This window comes from Geotrypetes seraphini, chromosome 4, assembly GCF_902459505.1.
Source record: "Geotrypetes seraphini chromosome 4, aGeoSer1.1, whole genome shotgun sequence".
Lineage (NCBI taxonomy): Eukaryota > Metazoa > Chordata > Amphibia > Gymnophiona > Dermophiidae > Geotrypetes > Geotrypetes seraphini.
The window spans coordinates 222,151,921-222,171,148 of record NC_047087.1 but is presented as its reverse complement, the minus strand read 5'-3'; the positions used below and the strand labels follow the sequence as shown (position 1 = coordinate 222,171,148).

Genomic DNA, 19,228 nt, shown 5'->3' with positions numbered 1-19,228 from the left:
CCAGTCAAAGAAGCTGATTAGATTGGACTGGCATGACCTACCCTTGGTGAATCCATGTTGGCTGGGATCCCGGAGATTTCCCTCATTCAGGATCGTATCTAATTTATATTTAATTAGTGTTTCCATGAGTTTGCACACTATTGAGGTGAGGCTTACCGGTCTATAGTTCACAGCCTCAGCCTTGCAACCCTTTTTATGTAGAGGAACGACGTTGGCTGTTTTCCAGTCCAACGGAATTATCCCCGTACTTAGTGAGAGATTGAAGAGCACTGCCAACGGTTCCACCAGAACATCTCTCAATTCTCTGAGCACTCTTGGGTGTAAATTGTCCGGTCCCATGGCCTTGTTTACCTTTAGCCTTGCCAGTTCGTTGTAGACGTCCCCAGGTGTGAACTCAAAATTCTGAAACGGGTCATCCATGTCTTGTTTTATCATCAACTGTGGTCCGTGTCCCGGTGCTTCGCAGGTGAAGACTGAGCAGAAATATTCATTTAGTAGTTCTGCTTTTTCTGAATCTGCCATCGCGTAGTTTCTGTCCGATTGTCTAAGGCGTACTATACCATCTGTGTTTCTTTTCCTATTACTGATATACCTAAAGAAGGATTTGTCCCCTTTTTTAATGTTTTTTGCCAGAGTTTCTTCCACTCGAAGTTTGGCCTCCCTAACTGCTGTTTTGACTGCTACAGATCTGGTCTTATATTCTACTTTAGTTTCTCTTCTCTGCGTACGTTTGTAGGAAAGAAATGCTTTTTTCTTCTCCTTAATGAGGTGCGAGATCTCTTCAGTGAACCATTGGGGTTTGTTGTTTCTTTGTCTTTTATCTACTGATTTTATGTAGCGATTAGTTGCTTCGTGTATAGATGATTTCAGGTACGACCACATAGTTTCCACATTGCCGGTCTCTGCTTGGTCCTGTAGCGTCTGATGAACGAAATCTCCCATGCGTGCGAAGTCGGTGCCCCGGAATTTGAGCACCTTTGTTTTTGTAATTGATTTAGGGGATCCTTTCCCAAGGTTGAACCATAGCTGGAGGCTAGCTTATCTCCTACCGAGACCTCTGAGACGCTTTCCCCGTTGGTGAGTACCAGGTCTAGGATCGCCTGGTCCCTAGTGGGCTCCGTTACCATCTGTCTGAGATGTACTCCTTTTATGGAGGTCAAAAGCCTCCTGCTGCTACTGGTTGTTGCTGAAAATGTGTTCCAGTCTGCATCAGGCATGTTGAAGTCTCCTAGGAGTACAGTGTCGTCTCGTAGAGTTATATTCTCTATGTCTTCAATTAATTCTGCGTCCATGTCTTCCGGTTGTCTTGGAGGTCTGTATACGACACCAAGATACAGGCATTTTTTGCCACCTCTTGCCAGGTTTACCCAGAGGGACTCCCCGGTATATTTGACATCAGTGATCCTGGTGGTTTTGATGTCCTCTTTAATGTATAGTGCTACCCCTCCACCTAACCTGCCCTCTCTGTCCTGACGAAGTAGATTGTACCCCGGTATAGCCATATCCCACCCATGTGCGTCCGTGAACCAAGTCTCGGATATCGCCACCACGTCCAGGTTGGCATCCCTAATTTCAGTTTCCAGTTCTAGAATTTTATTGCCTAAACTGTGTGCATTAACATACATGGCCCTCCACACTTTGTGTTTGTTGAGTCCCTGTAAGGCTATTCCTGACTGAGTCTGTGTGGCTCCTAGAGAACTGTTTGCAAATTGTGTCCTTACCTCGGAAACAGAGTGTCGACTCGTCCCATCAGGATAGTTCCTTTCCACACCAGTATATGAGTAGGTCCCCTCCCCCAACTTACCTAGATTAAAGCCCTGCGAAGCAGGCGGGCTAGTCGGTGTCCGAAGATGTTCTTACCTCTGCTGGTCAAATGGAGTCCGTCTGGTCCCTGTAGTCCCTGCAGTGCCTCTCTATGATCCAGGAATCCGAAGTTCATATCTCGACACCATCCTTGTAGCCATTTGTTCGTTCTCCGGATGCATTCATCTCTGGCTCTTCCCTTGCCTCTAACTGGGAGGATTGATGAGAAGACCACCTGCGCACTTGTCTGCTTCAGCCTCTCACCCAAGGCTCCGAAGTCTCTGGTGATGGTCTCCGGGGTGTTCCTGGCAGTGTCATTCGAACCTATATGGATAAGAAGCATAGGAAAATGGTCATGAGGTGTAAGTAGTTTACACAGGCTGGTGGTGACGTCCCGTATTTTGGCTCCAGGCAGACAGCAAACCTCTCTTGAGTGTGCATCCGGTCTGCAGATTGGTCCCTCGGTGCCCCTCAGCATGGAGTCCCCAATGACTATAACTCTGCGCTTCTTCCGCTGTGGAGGGGGAAGTCGGTCAGCAGATGGGGTTGCGTGTTGGGCCTGCTCCTGTTCTTCGTGCTGGGCCTGCTCCTGTACCTTGTCGGCAGCTTCTTCCTGAAGAATCTGGAATCTATTCTTCAGGACGAGTTGAGGGGTTGATGTAGGGTTGGCCTGTTGGGAAGAGGATGAAGAGATTGAAAAAGGGGGGGGGGGATCTTCTATGTTTACCTGTGGAAGAGGTCACCAACTGCCAGGTGTCATTGCCGCCAGCCATTTCCTGTATCCCAAATGTTGGCTTCAAAGCTGATGATTTGGGTGTCTCGAGAATGGACTTGTCGTGGGTCTGCTCTGTAATTTGGGACAACTCCTGAACGACTCCGTCGATGTAGGCTTCATCCTCTCGGATGCTTCTCAGGCGAACCACCTCCTCCCTGAGACTCCACAATTCCTGCATGAGGGCTCCATCCAGCTGAGCAGCCTCCTCTGTCTGCGTGGAGACTGTAGTGTAGTGCCGGGGGGTGGATTTGGTCTGTACGGAGACCTCTGTCCACCGTCCTGAGTCCTCCTCCCTTCATACGCAATCCGTGATCTCCTCCAGGGTCCCCATGGTGGCTGGAATGCTGGATTTGATTGTAGCCTTGGCGCTTCTAGTCCTCCCTGCCATTTCCAAGTTGTGAATTAGGTCTGCCTGTCAGTAATTAGAAAAGGAAAAAGAGAGTTAGAAAAAATCCTACTGAGAGCTAGTGTGAGATTATGAAAGATTTGGGTGTCTGAGAGAATAAGAAGTTAAGAGCTGAGGGTATCTGAAAGGGTTTCTGAAAGGGTTGGCTGAGTGTGAGTTAGCTCGGCGTGCAGCTAGCTGAAAGAATAGGGAGAGAAGAGAAGAATGGGAACAGAAGAAAAAAGTTTGTTTGTTTTTTTTTAGTTAAAGTTTAGGATTCGCTGCTGGGCTGTCTGGGCTCCTTCCAAGGCTCCTTCGCAAAGGCGCTCTCGCTAAGGCGAGAGCCTTTGCCGCTCGCCTTCGCTGTGCGCCGAATGGCCGCGCACCGTTGGCACCCCCCTCTTAAGGGGGAGTCCGGGCGCTTGGTGTTGCGGCTGGTGACACGGGTGGGCGGAGCTAACTCTCGCCGCTACCCGCTCCTCACCGCCGCTCTTCTCCTCTCCCGGCTACCAAGAAGCTGCTGCTTCTTTCTTCTGCCACGCAGCTGCTGTGGCTTCCTTCTTGCCGGCTCCCTTCTCTTAAGGGGGAGTCCGGGCGCTTGGTGTCGCGGCTGGTGACGCGGGTGGGCGGAGCTAACTCTCACCGCTACCCGCTCCTCACCGCCACTCTTCTCCTCTCCCGGCTACCAAGAAGCTGCTGCTTCTTTCTTCTGCCACGCGGCTGCTGTGGCTTCCTTCTCGCCGGCTCCCTTCTCTTAAGGGGTAAATTTGGAAAATTTACCCCACCCTCCACAATTGTAAAGATACTAAGGCAATTCTTGCTGTTTTCCCCAGCCAAATAAATTTTGTAAGAATACTATTTAATTTTTTGTAAAAGGACCCCTGAAAAAACACTGGTAGCATACCTATTTGGTAGCATACCTATTTGGTAGCAAACCACAGGCAAAATCATCATTTTAACCATCTGAACTCTCCCCCATCAAGACAGATGTAATGGGTTCCATTGCTCACACATTTCTGTGACCTTTAGCAATAAGGATTTTTCATTTACTTTCATCGTTTCTTCCAGCATTTTATAAATCCAAATTCCTAAATATTTTATACCCTCTTCCTTCCAAAAAAAGAGGAATGAATCAAACAATCCTTTTTGACAATGTACATTTAGTGGAAGAATCTCTGATTTACTCCAATTTATTTTATATCCTGAAAATTTTCCAAATCTTTCAATCAAATCTAGTAAATGTGGAATGGTTGTTTCGGGATTCCTCAAATGAAGCAATATGTCATCTGCATAAGCAGAGACCTTGTATTCCTGACCTGTGTAAGGAATACCCTGGATCTCCATTGCCTGTTGTATAGCCAATAACAAGGGTTCCAAAACAATATCAAACAGCAAAGGAGATAACGGACATCCTTCTCTAACTCCCCTCTCCAGACAGAAATGTTCCAAAAAAGTACTATTTATATATAATCTGGCAGAAGGGAAACTATACAAGGTTTGAATCATTTGTATAAATCCTGAACCAATACTAAACCAATCCTTTGCTGGATACATAAAGGTCCATTCCACCTGATGAAAGGCCTTCTCTGCATCCAAGGATACAGGGAAGGCTGGATCATCCATGGCTTTTGCTAAATTTAACATGTGAAAAGCCAGCCTGGTGTTATTTGAAGAATGTCTTTGAGCAACAAACCCTGTTTGTTGCATACCAATAATATAAGGAAGAGCCTTGGCCAAGCACAAAGTCAATAACTTAGCCAACAGTTTGCCATCTACATTTATCAAATAAATAGGCCTGTAATTTGGCTTCGGCAAAACAATAGTTAACGATTCTGCCATAGTGCCTGTAACGCAAACTTTAGTCAATTGAATCTGATATAAATTTAATAGATGAGGTAATAGGGTACTTTGAAATGATTTGTAAAACTCTACAGTGAAACCATCACCACTTGGAGCGGATCCAATTCTAAGGGACTTCAATGCTGCTTGTAATTCTTTTATAGATATAGGCGCATCAAGAGTTCCTTTTATATGCTCAGGAATTTTAGGCCCCTTAATTAACTCCAAAAACTTTAAACCCTAAAGTTCTTTATTTGAATAAAGCTGGGAAGAATACAAAGCTTTATAATATTTCAAAAATTATTTTAAGATAATTCCAATTTGAGAATGAGTTTCCCATTCTCATCTGTGATAGCCACAATTTTTACTTTCCTTTTTTTAGCTTTAAGGTAATTAGCTAATACTCTTCCTGCTTTATTCGACTACAGAGCCTGCTGAGAGAATAGCTCTTTCCTAGCCATTTGAAAGGAAATCTCATTGTATTTATATTTAGCTTTTACGAGGGCCTGTAAAGTAGTTTGGTCCCATTTCAAGGCCAGTTGTGACTCCAAGTCTTTAATATTTTGCTCCAAATTTGAAAATTTTTTATTGATTAATTTCCTTACATGTGCCGAATATGAGATTATTTGCCCTCTCATAGTATCTTTAAAAGCATTCCATAAGATTTCTAAAGAGATATCAGCTTAAACATGAGTTGAAAATATTCAGTAATTTTTGATTGAAATTCCTCAATAAAGTTGGAATCTGCAAGCAATGTATTATTGAATCTCCAAACAGGTCTACTATAATCTTGTTCATCCATTTTCAATTCAATCCAAATTCTACCATGATCTGACACACCTGAGCTAGATGGACCTAGGATGGCTATTCTTATGTTCTAAGGAGCAAAAAGCTGGAAAATAAAAATGAGAAGAGTTTATTTTTAAGTATTGTACTTGTAAATTTTAGAGTAAATGCAAAACCTGCAGTTCCCAAAGATATGACACATTTCTACTTCAAAAGATATTTTTTCTAGTCAGTGATATGATAATATTATATTTCAAACCTCCAAGCAAACATTTCAGAAAGAGGAGAGAGGGAAAGGGATTGGGACTTGTATTCTGCCTTTTTATAGTTACACAACCATACTCAAAATGGTTTGGACCCTTCATTAATGGTTCCTTCCCTTGGGGGACTCCTTCCAAGTTGTGAGACTGGGAGTAAGAAAAGAATATTTGGTATAGTGATACTGCGAAGCACTCCTCTGAACATATCAAAAGGTGACTTTGTGGCTCTGGGACAAAAGGTGAAGCAGTCAGGTGTGCAGATGGTGTTCTCATTGATCCTCCCTGTCAAAGGTAAAAGCCAGGACAGAGAAGATCGCATACTACTACCAATCATTTCTATAGTGCTACAGCTTTGTGACCTTGAGCAAGTCACTTAACCCTCCATTGCCCCGGGTACAAAACTTAGATTGTGAGCTCACTAGGGACAGAGAAAGTAACAGCATATAATGTGTACAGCTCTGCATATGTCTAGTACAGGGGTGAGCAACTCCGGTCCTCGAGGGCCGGAATAGAGTTGGGTTTTCAGGATTTCCCCAATGAATATGTATGAGATCTATTTGCATACACTGCTTTCAATGCATATTCATTGGGGGAAATCTGAAAACCCAACTGGATTCTGGCCCTCGCGGACCGGAGTTGCCCACCCCTGTACTAGATATATGCAGAGCTGTACACATTATATGATGTTACTTTCTCTGTCCCTAGTGAGCTCACAATCTAAGTTTTGTACCCGGGGCAATGGAGGGTTAAGTGACTTGCTCAAGGTCACAAAGCTGTAGTGGGAATTGAACCCAGAATGCCAGCATCAAAGCCCATTTACTGTAACCATTAGGCTACTCCAAAGGTAAAGATAGTGGAGTGTATGGCACTGGAACTACTAGATTACTGCCTTATCTACGAGATTTATATTATGTTTTCATTTGGCCTGCACAGCTAACATTTGTTTCTTTGTCAAATTGCAGTGTTTTGATCTGGAATCATACTTACAGCTGAACTGTGAACGTGGAACTTGGCGATGTCCTGTATGCAAGTGAGTAGCAACTCATCCTGATGGTTCTAACGCAGGGATGGTGCAAGGGCATTAGCTGCTTTAGGCAAATCCTCACATCTTTCAATCCCCTACCCGCCCTCAGTAATTTGAGAATTCAGCAATCATCATTACCTAAGCATCGACTCTCCCAGAATAGTCCTGTGAAAAACACATAACATTAAACCTTATTTTGCAGGTAAATAGATAATGGGAATAATTTTATAATGGTTCATCTATATGAGAATCCCAAAAGCTTATATATGCCTTTATTAGTGAGCCCCATCCCTGGTGTTTTTCCCATTACATGTTCTTTTGTTTAAAAATTGTAGTTCCTCCCATTCCCCTCCCCATGTCTGTTTTGTCATGTTTTAAAGTCTGTCTATATTACATGTTCTACCTATGTATTTTTAAAGATGTACATCACTGTGAAAATTTTATATAAGCGTATCAAATTTTAAATAAAACTTGGAAACGTAATAAGGGCCAAAATGTCTAAATAGGTCATTTTCGAAAAATAAAAATAAAAGATGTCTTGCGGTTTTGAAAATGGACATTTTCTCTACTAGATTTTTGGACATCTTTCCCATAACGCCCAAACTCAGACTTAGACATCCTATCGAAAATGCCCCTTCACATTTATGAAATTCTTAACCCCCATGTGGATTTTTGGCTGCTACAAATTTCCATTTGTAGCAGGCAGTAATGTTGGCTCAGAAGAAAAATATAAGAATGTTATAATTATTATTAACCTGGTAAATTACCATTGTGTTTTGTAATATAACTGATTTTTCTTCTTGTTTAGTAAAACAGCTCTGCTGGAAGGCCTAGAAGTTGACCAGTATATGTGGGGTATTCTGAATGCCATACAAAAGTAAGTGGAATCTATTCTCTAATTTTGAGTAGATAATGAGGCTTGATGTTGACTGAGGCTTGATTTTGGCTGAGGCTGCTCTGCTCTATCCTGCAGTACAAGAAACCTGTCTTCTGCAGAAGTGGTGCACATAGCCCCGGGAGGAGGAAAAGTTACTAATGCTAAACTAGCAGCTTCTGCTGGTCAGTCTGTGTTGGGGAGTGTATACTTTTGGGATGATTAGAGGGGAGATAAGGATGCTAGAGTCTACCAAAGGCACAAAAGGGTAAAATAGATGTTATAGATTTGTACAGTTTATATAGTATATGCATGTGTATATTTTTAAATCTCTAGTGTTAATATGAATGCAGAGGAGGGTGTAAAATGAGAACAATATATACAATGAGAAAAAAATGCAGGTTTAGATAAATGAATTGCATTAAGTAATATCTTCTAGCACATCACATCAGCCTGATTGCTGAAATAACTGCACCAGCTATGAGCTTGCTTTTTTGTCCTCTGGGTTATTAGTACGATTGTTTGGTGTAAAGTTTACAGAATATCTTTCAGATTAGGAAAGAGTATACACAGAAGCAGAAATAGCAACACACTGCCTGTTATTTTCAAGGCCTGCTATTATTGGATAGGTTGAATAAAATACTCCTGGGGGAATTCTGCACAATTGCGCAGCACATAGCATAGCATAGATTTGGTAAGAGCAGTTAATGTAGCTGGTTTTTAAAAAGGTTTGGACAAATTCCTGGAAGAAAAGTCCATAGTCTGCTATTGAGCTAGTCATGGGACAGTAGCATAGAATTCTGCTACTATTTGGGTTTTTGCCAGGTACTTGTTACCTGGATTGGCCTTCGCAAAGATGGAATACTGGGCTATATGGACCATTGGTCTGACCCAGTAATGCTATTCTTATGTTCTTATACAGTGAACCCTCGATTTTCCGGACCTCGTTTATCCGAACTTCGGATTTAACAGACCACATGCGTATTCGGCATCGGGCACTTCCGTGAATTGAAGTTCGGGCATGCACACTGTCTCTCAAACAGCTGTTTCTGTTTCCAGCAACAAAATTAATCATTTTCTGCTTTCGGGAGAAAGAAGATCATTGTAATTGAATACAGTGATGCGAATCTTTATAGAGTGATGAAAGTGGCCATCGGCACGACCCACAAGGTTTAGATCAGAGAATATCCCTGAGTGCCAAAACAGGGCTGGGTTTGGGGATGCGCAGCTGAGTAAAGTAAGTTGATTTTCAGATCAGCCATTTCGGGGACATTCGGATTTTCCAGACACTTGCATTTAATGGACACTCTTCCCCCTTCCCCGAGCAGTCCGTTAAATCGAGGGTTTACTTACTGTACATGAAAAAAATGTGTTGGTAAAATATGTTTGTAAGTGTGACAAATTCTGTCTGGAAAGAAAGACCCATCCCAAGTCATTCAGGGCCCTTCAGTGGAAGAAGAGGCCTTTGTACGCCCTAAATGGGTCGACCACATGCATTAAGGCCATTTGAGTAAACTAGCTGATTTTCAGAATTTTTCAATAATGTCAACGCGCTAATGTTCACAGGTGGTAGAGACTCACAAGCTAAACCTGCACTAATCAGCGTGTGGCAATATAGCGGCACTAAATAATTAGCTCACTCTTCGCCCCCTGAGCCCAAAAATAAGCAATATTTTTTTAGCATATAGGTATCGCACGTACATGGCAAAATTATTACAAAATGCCTCACTCCACGGTATGCAATTTTTTTTTTTTTATGCAAGAACACGTTAGCACTTACTGCAACTTGGTTGGTTTTTTAAAATTCTTTATTCATTTTTATAACTTACATCAAGTGCATCAAAAAGTAACACCGTTTTGACTTAAATATATCACTTGAAACTCTACAATTCTTTAAATTACATAGAATTATCCCTTTCCCTCCCTTCCCTTCAATACCTCTTACTGCAACTTTATAAAGGAGCCTCTCGGTGCCAAATGTAAAATTCTTGATTTTGAGAGGATTTAACATTTCAACTGACTTGTATTACAGCTCTGAGTTTGAAGAAGTTACTATAGACCCAACGTGCAGCTGGAGGCCAGTTCCTATAAAGTCAGAGATTCATATAAAAGACGACCCAGATGGCATTCCCTCCAAGCGATTTAAAACCATGAGTCCCAGCCAGATGATCATGCCGAATGTGATGGAAATGATAGCTGCTTTGGGTCCTGGCCCATCACCATACCCATCCCTCCCACCACCACCTGGTGGCAACAATGCCAACGAATATGTCACCCAAGGTGAGTAATTTATTATCACAGATTTTAAAATGGATGTTCTTACAGGCTAATGGGTTAACCCTCAATTTTGCTGATTTGTGTTTTTCGGATCTAGTACATCAAGACATCAGTATTTACCTATGACTAAGTGGACTAAGCTAAAGCCAGTGATTTTTGCAATTGCTTGAATAGGCTGTTTCCATTGTCTACATGGACAACTGGGCCAACCACCTCGGATGTGAAAAATGGGTTAGCCCGCTTGTCCTTAAAAACATCCAAATAGTCTCTAATTTAATTGTAAATCTGTCCACATTAGTGAAACCTATGCACATACTTTCACTTTGACAACCACCAAAGTGAAACTGTGCACGCTAATTTATACCTGCTATTTGGTGTCTGTAAATTTGGGGCTCCTTTTACAAAGCCGCAGTAGCGAGTCCTTGCACAGCAAATGTGATGTAACCCATCGGAATTGAAATTCTTTGTAAAAGGGGTCCTTTATGGGGTATGATACTTCCTGAAAGTGCAAATACAGTATGCAAATAATGCAAGCCCCTCCCCAATCCCATACCTGGGAACCTCTCTGCTCACTGCTAGTAAAATACACAAGTAAAGGCCCTGCACATGACCTTTCATTTGAATATTGAGGAGACTGGTTTTTTGAAAACACATTTCTCTCCCCCCAAAAAAAAAAAATCTGTTAAACCCATGTGAATAGTTTTAAAAAATTCTGATGGAAGTAGGTCAGCTAAAGAATTTTGCAGAATTTAAAAGACAGCTAAAATCTTCTCTGTTCATGCAAGCATATGGAGAGTTATTGGCATGGATTTTCAGATATATTATGGAGTCAAGAAAATGGAGCACCATAGTAGCATGGTTCATAGACAACGGCGCGAAAGACAAAGGCGCGCGCTGACAACTGAGCGCAAGACGGAGGCGCGCGCTGAAGAAAATTACAGTTTTTAGGGGCTCCGACGGGGGTTTTTGTTGGGGAACCCCCCCCCACTTTACTTAATAGACATCGCGCTGGCGTTGTGGGGGTTTGGGGGGTTGTAACCCTCCACATTTTACTGTAAACTTCACTTTTTCCCTAAAAACAGGGAAAAAGTGAAGTTTTCAGTAAAATGTGGGGGGTTACAACCCCCCACAACGCTCCCACAACGCGGCGCGATGTCTATTAAGTAAAGTGGGGGGTTCCCCCCACACGCCCCCCCATCGGAGCCCTAAAAACAGTAATTTTGAGCGGCGCGCGCCTCCACGCTGCGCTCAATTGTCTGGGCGCGCCTTTGTCCCGGCGCGCTTTTGACCTGACACCTAGTAGCATACTAGAAGGCTCTTATGTATGGTGTTATGAGATTTTGTTGTCTTGTTTTTGAATCATGTATTTTATTTTATTGTGAATGTAATAAATGCTTAGAATTTATTGTGATAACGTGTAATTTAAATTTATTTTAAATAAATAAATATTTTATAACTGCACACCCTGGTAAAATGTAAATACATGGAGGGGCATAATTGAAAGGGACGTCTAAGTCCGATTACGTCCAACTCACAAGTCGTCCAAAGTAAAAAAAACAGCCTAGGACACATTTTTGAAAAAACCGTCCAAAATTTTTTTACTTTCGAAAATCGTCTAATTATACGTCCTGCAGATCTGATCGTTCAAGTCACTAAATCATAGAAACATAGAAAATGGTGGCAGAAAAGGGCCATAGCCCATCGAGTCTGCCCATTCCAAGTATCCGCCCTCCTGAATTTACTCCCTTAAAGATCCCACGTGAGCATCCCATTTTCTCTTAAAATCTGTCACGTTGCTTGCCTCAATCACCTGCAGTGGGAGTCTGTTCCAATGATCTACCACTCTTTCGGTGAAGAAGTACTTTCTGGAGTCGTTATGAAACTTCCCTCCCCTGATTTTCAGTGGGTGTCCTCTGGTGATTGAGGGTCCCACGAGACAGAAGATATTATCTTCCGACTCGATGCGACCCGTGATGTACTTAAACGTTTCAATCATGTCTCCCCTCTCTCTTCGTTCCTCAAGTGAGTACATCCGCAGTTCTTTTAGTCTTTCTTTGTATGTTAGATCCTTGAGTCCCAAGACCATCCTGGTGGCCATTCACTGAACCGACTCGATCCTCAGCATGTCCTTACGGTAGTGTGGTCTCCAGAATTGGACACAGTACTCCAAGTGAGGCCTCACCATGGATCTGTATAACGGCATGATGACTTCAGGTCTCCTGCTGACAAAACCTCTATGGATACAACCCATCATTTGTCTTGCCTTGGAGGAAGCCTTCTCCACCTGATTGGCAGCTTTCATGTAGTTGCTAATGATCACCCCTAGATCACGTTCTGCCGTGGTCGTAGCCAAGGTCTCACCATTTAGTGCATAAGTTCTGCGTGGATTTCTCTTGCCTAGGTGCATTACCTTGCATTTTTTAGCATTGAAGCCCAGCTGCCAAGTCGTTGACCATCGTTCCAGCAGCAGTAGGTCCTGTGTCATATTATCAGGTAACAAGCTTTTGCCTACTATGTTGCAAATTTTGGCAGCGGGGGCAAACAGTGATACCTTTCCTCTAAGTCCATGCGTCATATCACTTATGAATAAGTTGAATAAAATCAGGCCCAAGACCGAGCCCTGCGGTACTCCACTGAGCACGTCCGACGCCTCTGATGGGGTACCGTTCACCACCACCCTCTGTAGTCTACCACTTAGCCAGTCCCCAACCCATATAGTTAGAGTGTCTCCCAATCCTGTCGATTTCAGCTTGTTCAATAACCTTCGGTGTGGGACGCTATCAAATGCTTTGCTGAAGTCCAAATATACCACGTCCAGTGATTCTCCGGCATTCAGTTGTCTAGTAACCCAGTCAAAAAAGCTAATAAGATTGGACTGGCAGGATCTACCCTGGGTGAACCCGTGTTGGTGGGGATCACGTAGGTTTCCTCATCCAGGATTATGTCAAGATTCTGTTTGATCAGTGTTTCCATGAGCTTACACACTATAGACGTGAGACTCGCTGGTCTGTAGTTTGCTGTCTCTGTTCTGCAGCCTTTTTTGTGGAGTGGGATTACGTTGGCGGTTTTCCAGTCCAAGGGGACTTTTCCTGTGCGTAGGGAAAGGTTGAAAAGCACAGATAATGGTTCCGCCAGGACTTCACTTAACTCCCTGAGCACCCTGGGGTGTAGGTTGTCCGGCCCCATGGCTTTGTTTACTTTGAGTCTCGATAGTTCGTTGTAGATGCTACTGGGCGTGAATTCGAAGTCTTGAAACGGGTCTTTCTGGTTATCTCCCGTCTGAAGCTGTGGACCATCTCCCGGTGCTTCACATGTGAAGACTGAGCAGAAGTAATCTTTATACCACATTTTCATCTAACTTTTCATCCAAATCCAAAACGCATAAAACAAGCCCTGTTGGACATGGGAGGGGTCTGCAAAGTGATGGACTGAACACCCAGACATGGCATCTAAATAGTGGGGTACCTTACAGGACACTGCTGTGAACTTCACAAAAAGGGTGCCATGTCTTCTCCTCACTACAGTTCCCTTATAGGTCATGGTGAGTCCCCCAAACCACCTCCAGAATCCCCTAGACCCACTTATCTACCACCCCAATAGCCTTTATGGCTGCAGGAGCCACTTAAATGCCAGTAAAAAAGGGTTTTGGGGGTGTATAGGGGAGTGCACATGTTTAAGTATCAATGCAGTGATACAGGGGCATGGGTCCTCCTTTCCATGAGTCCCTAACCCACCCCCAAGATGACTTAAGCTGTCTCTGTGTTGGACGACTAGGCTTTCCTATGCCAGGCGACCAGGTGATAATGGTCTGGAGGCTGAATTTTAAAGGTGTAATTAATATTTTTATGGGGGTGGGGGGGATCACAGGGGTAGCGTGTGGAGGTCTGTTTTATGTGTTTGCAGTGCTTCTCTGGTGACTTTAGGTGGGTTTTTGTGACTTAGACCATGTTATACATGATCTAAGTCATAACTAAACTAAACTTTAGGTTTGTATACCGCACCATCTCCACAAGCGTAGAGCTCGGCACGGTTTACAGGGTTAGGTTGAAAAGGAGCTACAATGAAGGGTTATAGGAAAGGAGCTAGGAAGATAAAGAAGGTCAGGGTACCAAAGAGCGGGAGGTGTTAGATTTTTGAAAAGAGCCAAGTTTTCAGGTGTTTGCGGAAGGATTGGAGAACGTCCAAGTTATGTCGATTGTCGGCTGTATAACTTTCGATTGTACATGCTGTACGGCTAAGTCTAAGCCAGCCCACGTCCCGCCCAACTCCTGCCCTTGACACTCCTCCTGAAATGCCTCATTTAGTTTTGGTCATTCAGCGGCACTATGAAGATCTAGGTCGTTTAGAAATACGTCCAAAACCTGTTTTTAGTATCGGCACTTGGACATATTTGGGAAATATTCGTCCAAGTGCTGACTTAGACCAGTTTTTGGACATTTTTCTTTTTCGATTATGAGCCCCATACTGTGTGGGCTTCAATAGATTTTCATTTTAAAAAACTGCGCCCATACTTCTGCTAAATTACACCCTTGAATTTCTAAGCGGATGTGTGGAAGTGCAAACCTTATCCCATTCCTGCCCTTAGGAATGCCTTGCTGCTCCTTGTGACCTTGGGCAAGTCACTTAATCCTCCACTGCCCCAGGTACATTAGATAGATTGTGAGCCCACCAGGACAGATAGGGGAAATTCTTGAAGTACCTGTATGTAAACTGCTTTGAGTATGGTTATAAAACTACAAAAAGGTAGTATACAAGTCCCATCTCTTTCCTTGATGTCATAATGCCTCATTCCACCAATAAAAGCCAACCTCATCAGTGATGTCACAATGGCTTCATTGTTTTATACTTGGCTCACTTCGGATATTCTACTGGAGGAAAGTGTGGCATAGGTGGTTAGAGCTACAGCACCCTGAGGCTGTTGGTTCAAACCCTATGCTGCTCCTTGTGACCTTGGTCAAGTCACTTAATCCTCCACTGCCCCAGGCACATTAGATAGATTGTGAGCCCACTGGGACAGATAGGGAAAATGCTGTATGTAAACCACTCTGAGTGTGATTGTAAAACTACATAAAGGCGGTATACAAGTCCCAAACCATTTCCCTCTTCAAGGAACAGGTAAAACTTATGCTGTTACTGGCTGTATCCAGGTTTTACTCATATTTGAAGTCAGCAATTTTGTGCCAGGCCATTTCTGCGCATAATGTGTGTACCATGATAATAATAATTTAAAAAGTTGCTTTTCTGGGTTTTTCTTTAGGTAACAGCTACCAAGGTCATGGCAACTTTGACTTCCCTCATGGGAATCCTGGTGGAACATCTATGAATGACTTTATGCATGGACCACAGCTGTCACACCCACCAGACCTTCCAAACAGCATGACACCTCTGGATAAACCCTTAAGTCATCCCATGCAGGAGTCTGTAAGTAACACAGTAGGCAGTGATTGCCTTCTTTTTAAATGTTTTCCTTTTCTCACTGTTTTTAAATCTGTTCTAAGTCGTAATATGGTGTTCATCTATATCTAGATCCATAAAGGCCTGATTCTATATATAAACGACGCCTAACAGCACCTAACTTTTAGGCACTGGTCAGTGTGATTCTCAATCAACTACTAGGCGTCCTTTATAGCATCACACCTAGCGGTGCCTAAGCGGACTTAGGCATCACTAGGTGTCCTAGTGGTAGGTGCTGTTATACTAGGCCAGGTTTAACCTGATCTAATTTACCAGCGCCTAACTAAGATGCCTAGTGATGTCTAAGTCTACCACACACCTATTCTCCACCCCTAAACACACCTACTTTTCAGGTAGTCTTCATTAGGCGTTGCAGGGTGCCTCAAGTTAGGCGTCACTAAGCGTTGTGTAGATATCCACGCACAACCTTAATTAATAATTACCACTCCATTTAACCCATTATAAACAATTAAGTTAGGCGTGGATTTAAGTTAGGTATCACTGGGCTTCCTCGATGAGGGCATCTAACAGGACTTAACCTAGGCGCTGTTTATAGAATCAGGCCCTAAGTGACAGGTTGGTAGGTCCTTCCATTGCTTGCATATTGTATGCAACAGCAAATCAAGACTTTTTAGCAGCAGCTCTATCTTTATCTGTCATACATATAGTTTTTTTATACAGCACAATATCCCACTAACTCTGTAATATTAGGCCCAGATTCTATAAAAAGAAGCCTAAAGTTAGGCTCCTAGATTGGCACACCTAGCCGATCTAAGAACCTACAGTAAGTAACTTACCCCCTCTTTTACGAACACATAGCACGGGTTTTAACACCAGCAGCAGCGGTAACTGTTCCAATGCTCATAGGAATTCTATGAGCATTGGAGTAGTTACCGCCGGCGCTAAAATACGCGCTATGTGTTTGTAGAAGAGGGGGTTAATTATTTTAAAAAGTTTGATCAGCACCAATAACAAGCAATTAGCACCCCATACTTGGCTTAGATTAAAATTAATTGGATGGTAGGTACCTAGATTAGGAGCCTAGTCCAAAGCACCTTTCAGAAAACAGGTGTGGTTAGTGGCAGATCACTGGCCCAGAACTGAAAGGGAGGAGTGGTTAGGGCGGGATGTGGGCTGACCTAGACTTAGTCATCCTGTAGGGATAATCGAATGTTTGACAAGACTGCCTAGGTGAAACATACGTTGCGAGGAGCTTGTTTTGAACCTAGGACATTCCTCAGCATTTATGTTTTAGGTACCTTTGTAGAATTGAGTCTTAGAGCTTAAATTTAAGTGCCATTTGTGCACTAAGGTGAGAATTCCATAAATAGTACCAGATTCTGTTAACGACGCTTACATTTGTAGGTGCCTAGACGTGTCATTCACGAGTTAGGCGTCACTAAAGAATCGTGCCTAGCTGCTCCTAAACTGTACTTAAACACCTCTAGGTGTCCTTAAATTTAGGCGTTGCTGGGCCATGGTTTTCTTGGCCTAAATAGAGGCACCTAATGTAGGCGCTAACAGGCATCTAAGGACACCTAGCAACGCCTAACTTTCAAAAACACTCCTGATCCACCCATAACCACACCTACTTGGTGGAAGGCGCCTACCATACAATTAAACAAATTTTTTTTTCAATTATGAGCTGTTAAAGCTCATAACTGATGCCTATTAAGCCAAATTAGTAATTGGTGTCTGTGCATAACGTCTAGAATTTTATAACTTATGGAGCAGACCAGACAAAATTCAAAAACAAAGGAGACCAAGGTCTAAGACTATTTCAAAGGCATACAACGTTATTAGCAACAGTTGTGGAGAGGTCAAAACCATGCCTGATTCAGCTGAGTTTTGCCTAACAAAATACCACTGTGAGAATAGAACTGCTTGAAACAGCAACAGAGTGGAACGTATGAGAAGGAGAGCAACATTTAGTCAGCTTTGGTGTAAACAGTTTCCTTCACCAATCTGGAATGCATTAGAGAATGACACAGTGACAAAATTCATCACCGTTCTCGTCCCCGCCTTTTACATGGCATAAGTGATAGCACCTAAATATTGTTGTAAAAATGCTGACTTATGCTCTGTTCTATTAAATTAAATTTGGACAAGTTTTATACAATTGCCCCCTATATATATATCATACTCTTTTCATTAAGATTTCTTATATGCTTTTAAAGATAGTGAATAGAAATAAAACAAAAGAAAATTATATATTTTTATTGGACTAAATTAATACATTTTTGATTAGCATTTGAAGGCAATACCTTCTTCAGATCAGAAATGAAATGAGAAAGTGATGACATATATCAGAATATATAAGTGAAATATAAAAGCATCCCAATGACAGTCTCATGGGGAAGTTGTAGGAGGGGGGGGTAAGAAACAGGGAGAAATGGATGGGTGATCATAGGGTGACAAAGCAGTATCATCATATGGTTTATAACATGATAGGAAACCCAGATCTTTGTTAAGTCCTACCTGATCAAAATATTTTAACCGTTTTAACATCAAAGGTCTTACGATCCTAGATTGTTTTAAAATGTTCTTTTAATATTTTCACCATAAAGTCATTGATGCAGTTACTCTGGTCTTGCAAAGTATTTTCCTACTAAAGCATCACCCTGGTTAGTTTTGTGATGTTTAATACAGTGTCTGTATTCTTGTTTTTAGCATTTGGTATGTCTCTCCAATATAGCATCCTCCTTCCCATTTTTTGCATTGGATGAGATATACCACATTTGAAAATAAATTTGTAAAGATCCTATTATGTAGGATTACTATATGACCAGATTTAATCAGACATGTCCTCTTTTTAGAGGACTCTCCGGGTGTCCAGATGGTTTCCTCGATTGGAGGGAATTTGTCCGGGTTTTAGACTCACGCTCTCTAGTCCAGCCCCCACTCCAGAATTGTGTATGGCTCTCTGAGTCTCCCCTGTCCCCATTTACCTCCTCTGGTGCTGCAGTTTCAAACTTCAGGCAGCCACAGCATTAGCAACAAAGATCATAATAACATAAGAATTGCCATACTGGGACAGACCAAAGGTCCTTCAAGCCCAGTATCCTGTTTTCAACAATAGCAAATCAAGGTCCAAAGAATCAAGCAAGATCCCAAGTTGTAAAACAAATTTTATGCTGCTTATCCTAGGAATAAGCAGTGGATTTCCCAAGCCAGCTCAATAATAGCCTATGGACTTCTCTTTTAGGAAATTAACCAAACCTTTTATAACCCTTCTAAGCTAACTAAATTCACCATATTCTCCGGCAACAAATTCTAGAATTTAGTTACACGTTGCATGAAGAAATATTTTATCTGGTTTGTTTAAAATCTACTACTTACTGTATACAGTATACTCGAATATAAGTCAAGACCCCCTTTCCCCCCCCCAAAAAAAATAAAAAAATGGTTGACTCGAATATAAGTCGGGTGGCTTAATATTCAAGTGCACTGCCTTGTCAGGCACTGCACCCAGCACACCTTCCCTTCCTTCCCTGTCAGGCATTGCACCCAGTCCCCTTCTTTCCTTCCCTCCCCTGTTAGACTCTGCACCCAGCACCCTTCCTTCCTTCCCCTGTCAGGCACTGCACCCAGCTCCCTTCCTGTCAGGCACTGCACCCAGCTCCATTCCTGTCAGACACTGCACCCAGCCCCCTTCCTTCCTTTCCTCTCTCCCCTGTCAGATTCTGCACCCTCCCTCCATGGCTCTGCATCTTGCCCCCCTCCCTGCCCTAGCCTCATTCCTCTACTGCCG

The 19,228-nt window shown here is 42.8% G+C and overlaps 1 protein-coding gene across 12 annotated transcripts in view; it reads left to right on the top strand.

The window, feature by feature from the left end:
• Positions 1-19,228, top strand: part of ZMIZ1 (zinc finger MIZ-type containing 1) — a 1,043,290-nt gene that overhangs the window by 985,387 nt on the left and 38,675 nt on the right. For all 12 annotated transcript variants that reach the window (XM_033942175.1, XM_033942176.1, XM_033942168.1 and 9 more), the window contains 4 exons: positions 6,811-6,878; positions 7,681-7,749; positions 9,779-10,026; positions 15,281-15,444. In XM_033942175.1, coding sequence (XP_033798066.1) covers positions 6,811-6,878; positions 7,681-7,749; positions 9,779-10,026; positions 15,281-15,444 — 549 coding nt within the window. The remainder of the gene's footprint in view (positions 1-6,810; positions 6,879-7,680; positions 7,750-9,778; positions 10,027-15,280; positions 15,445-19,228) is intronic.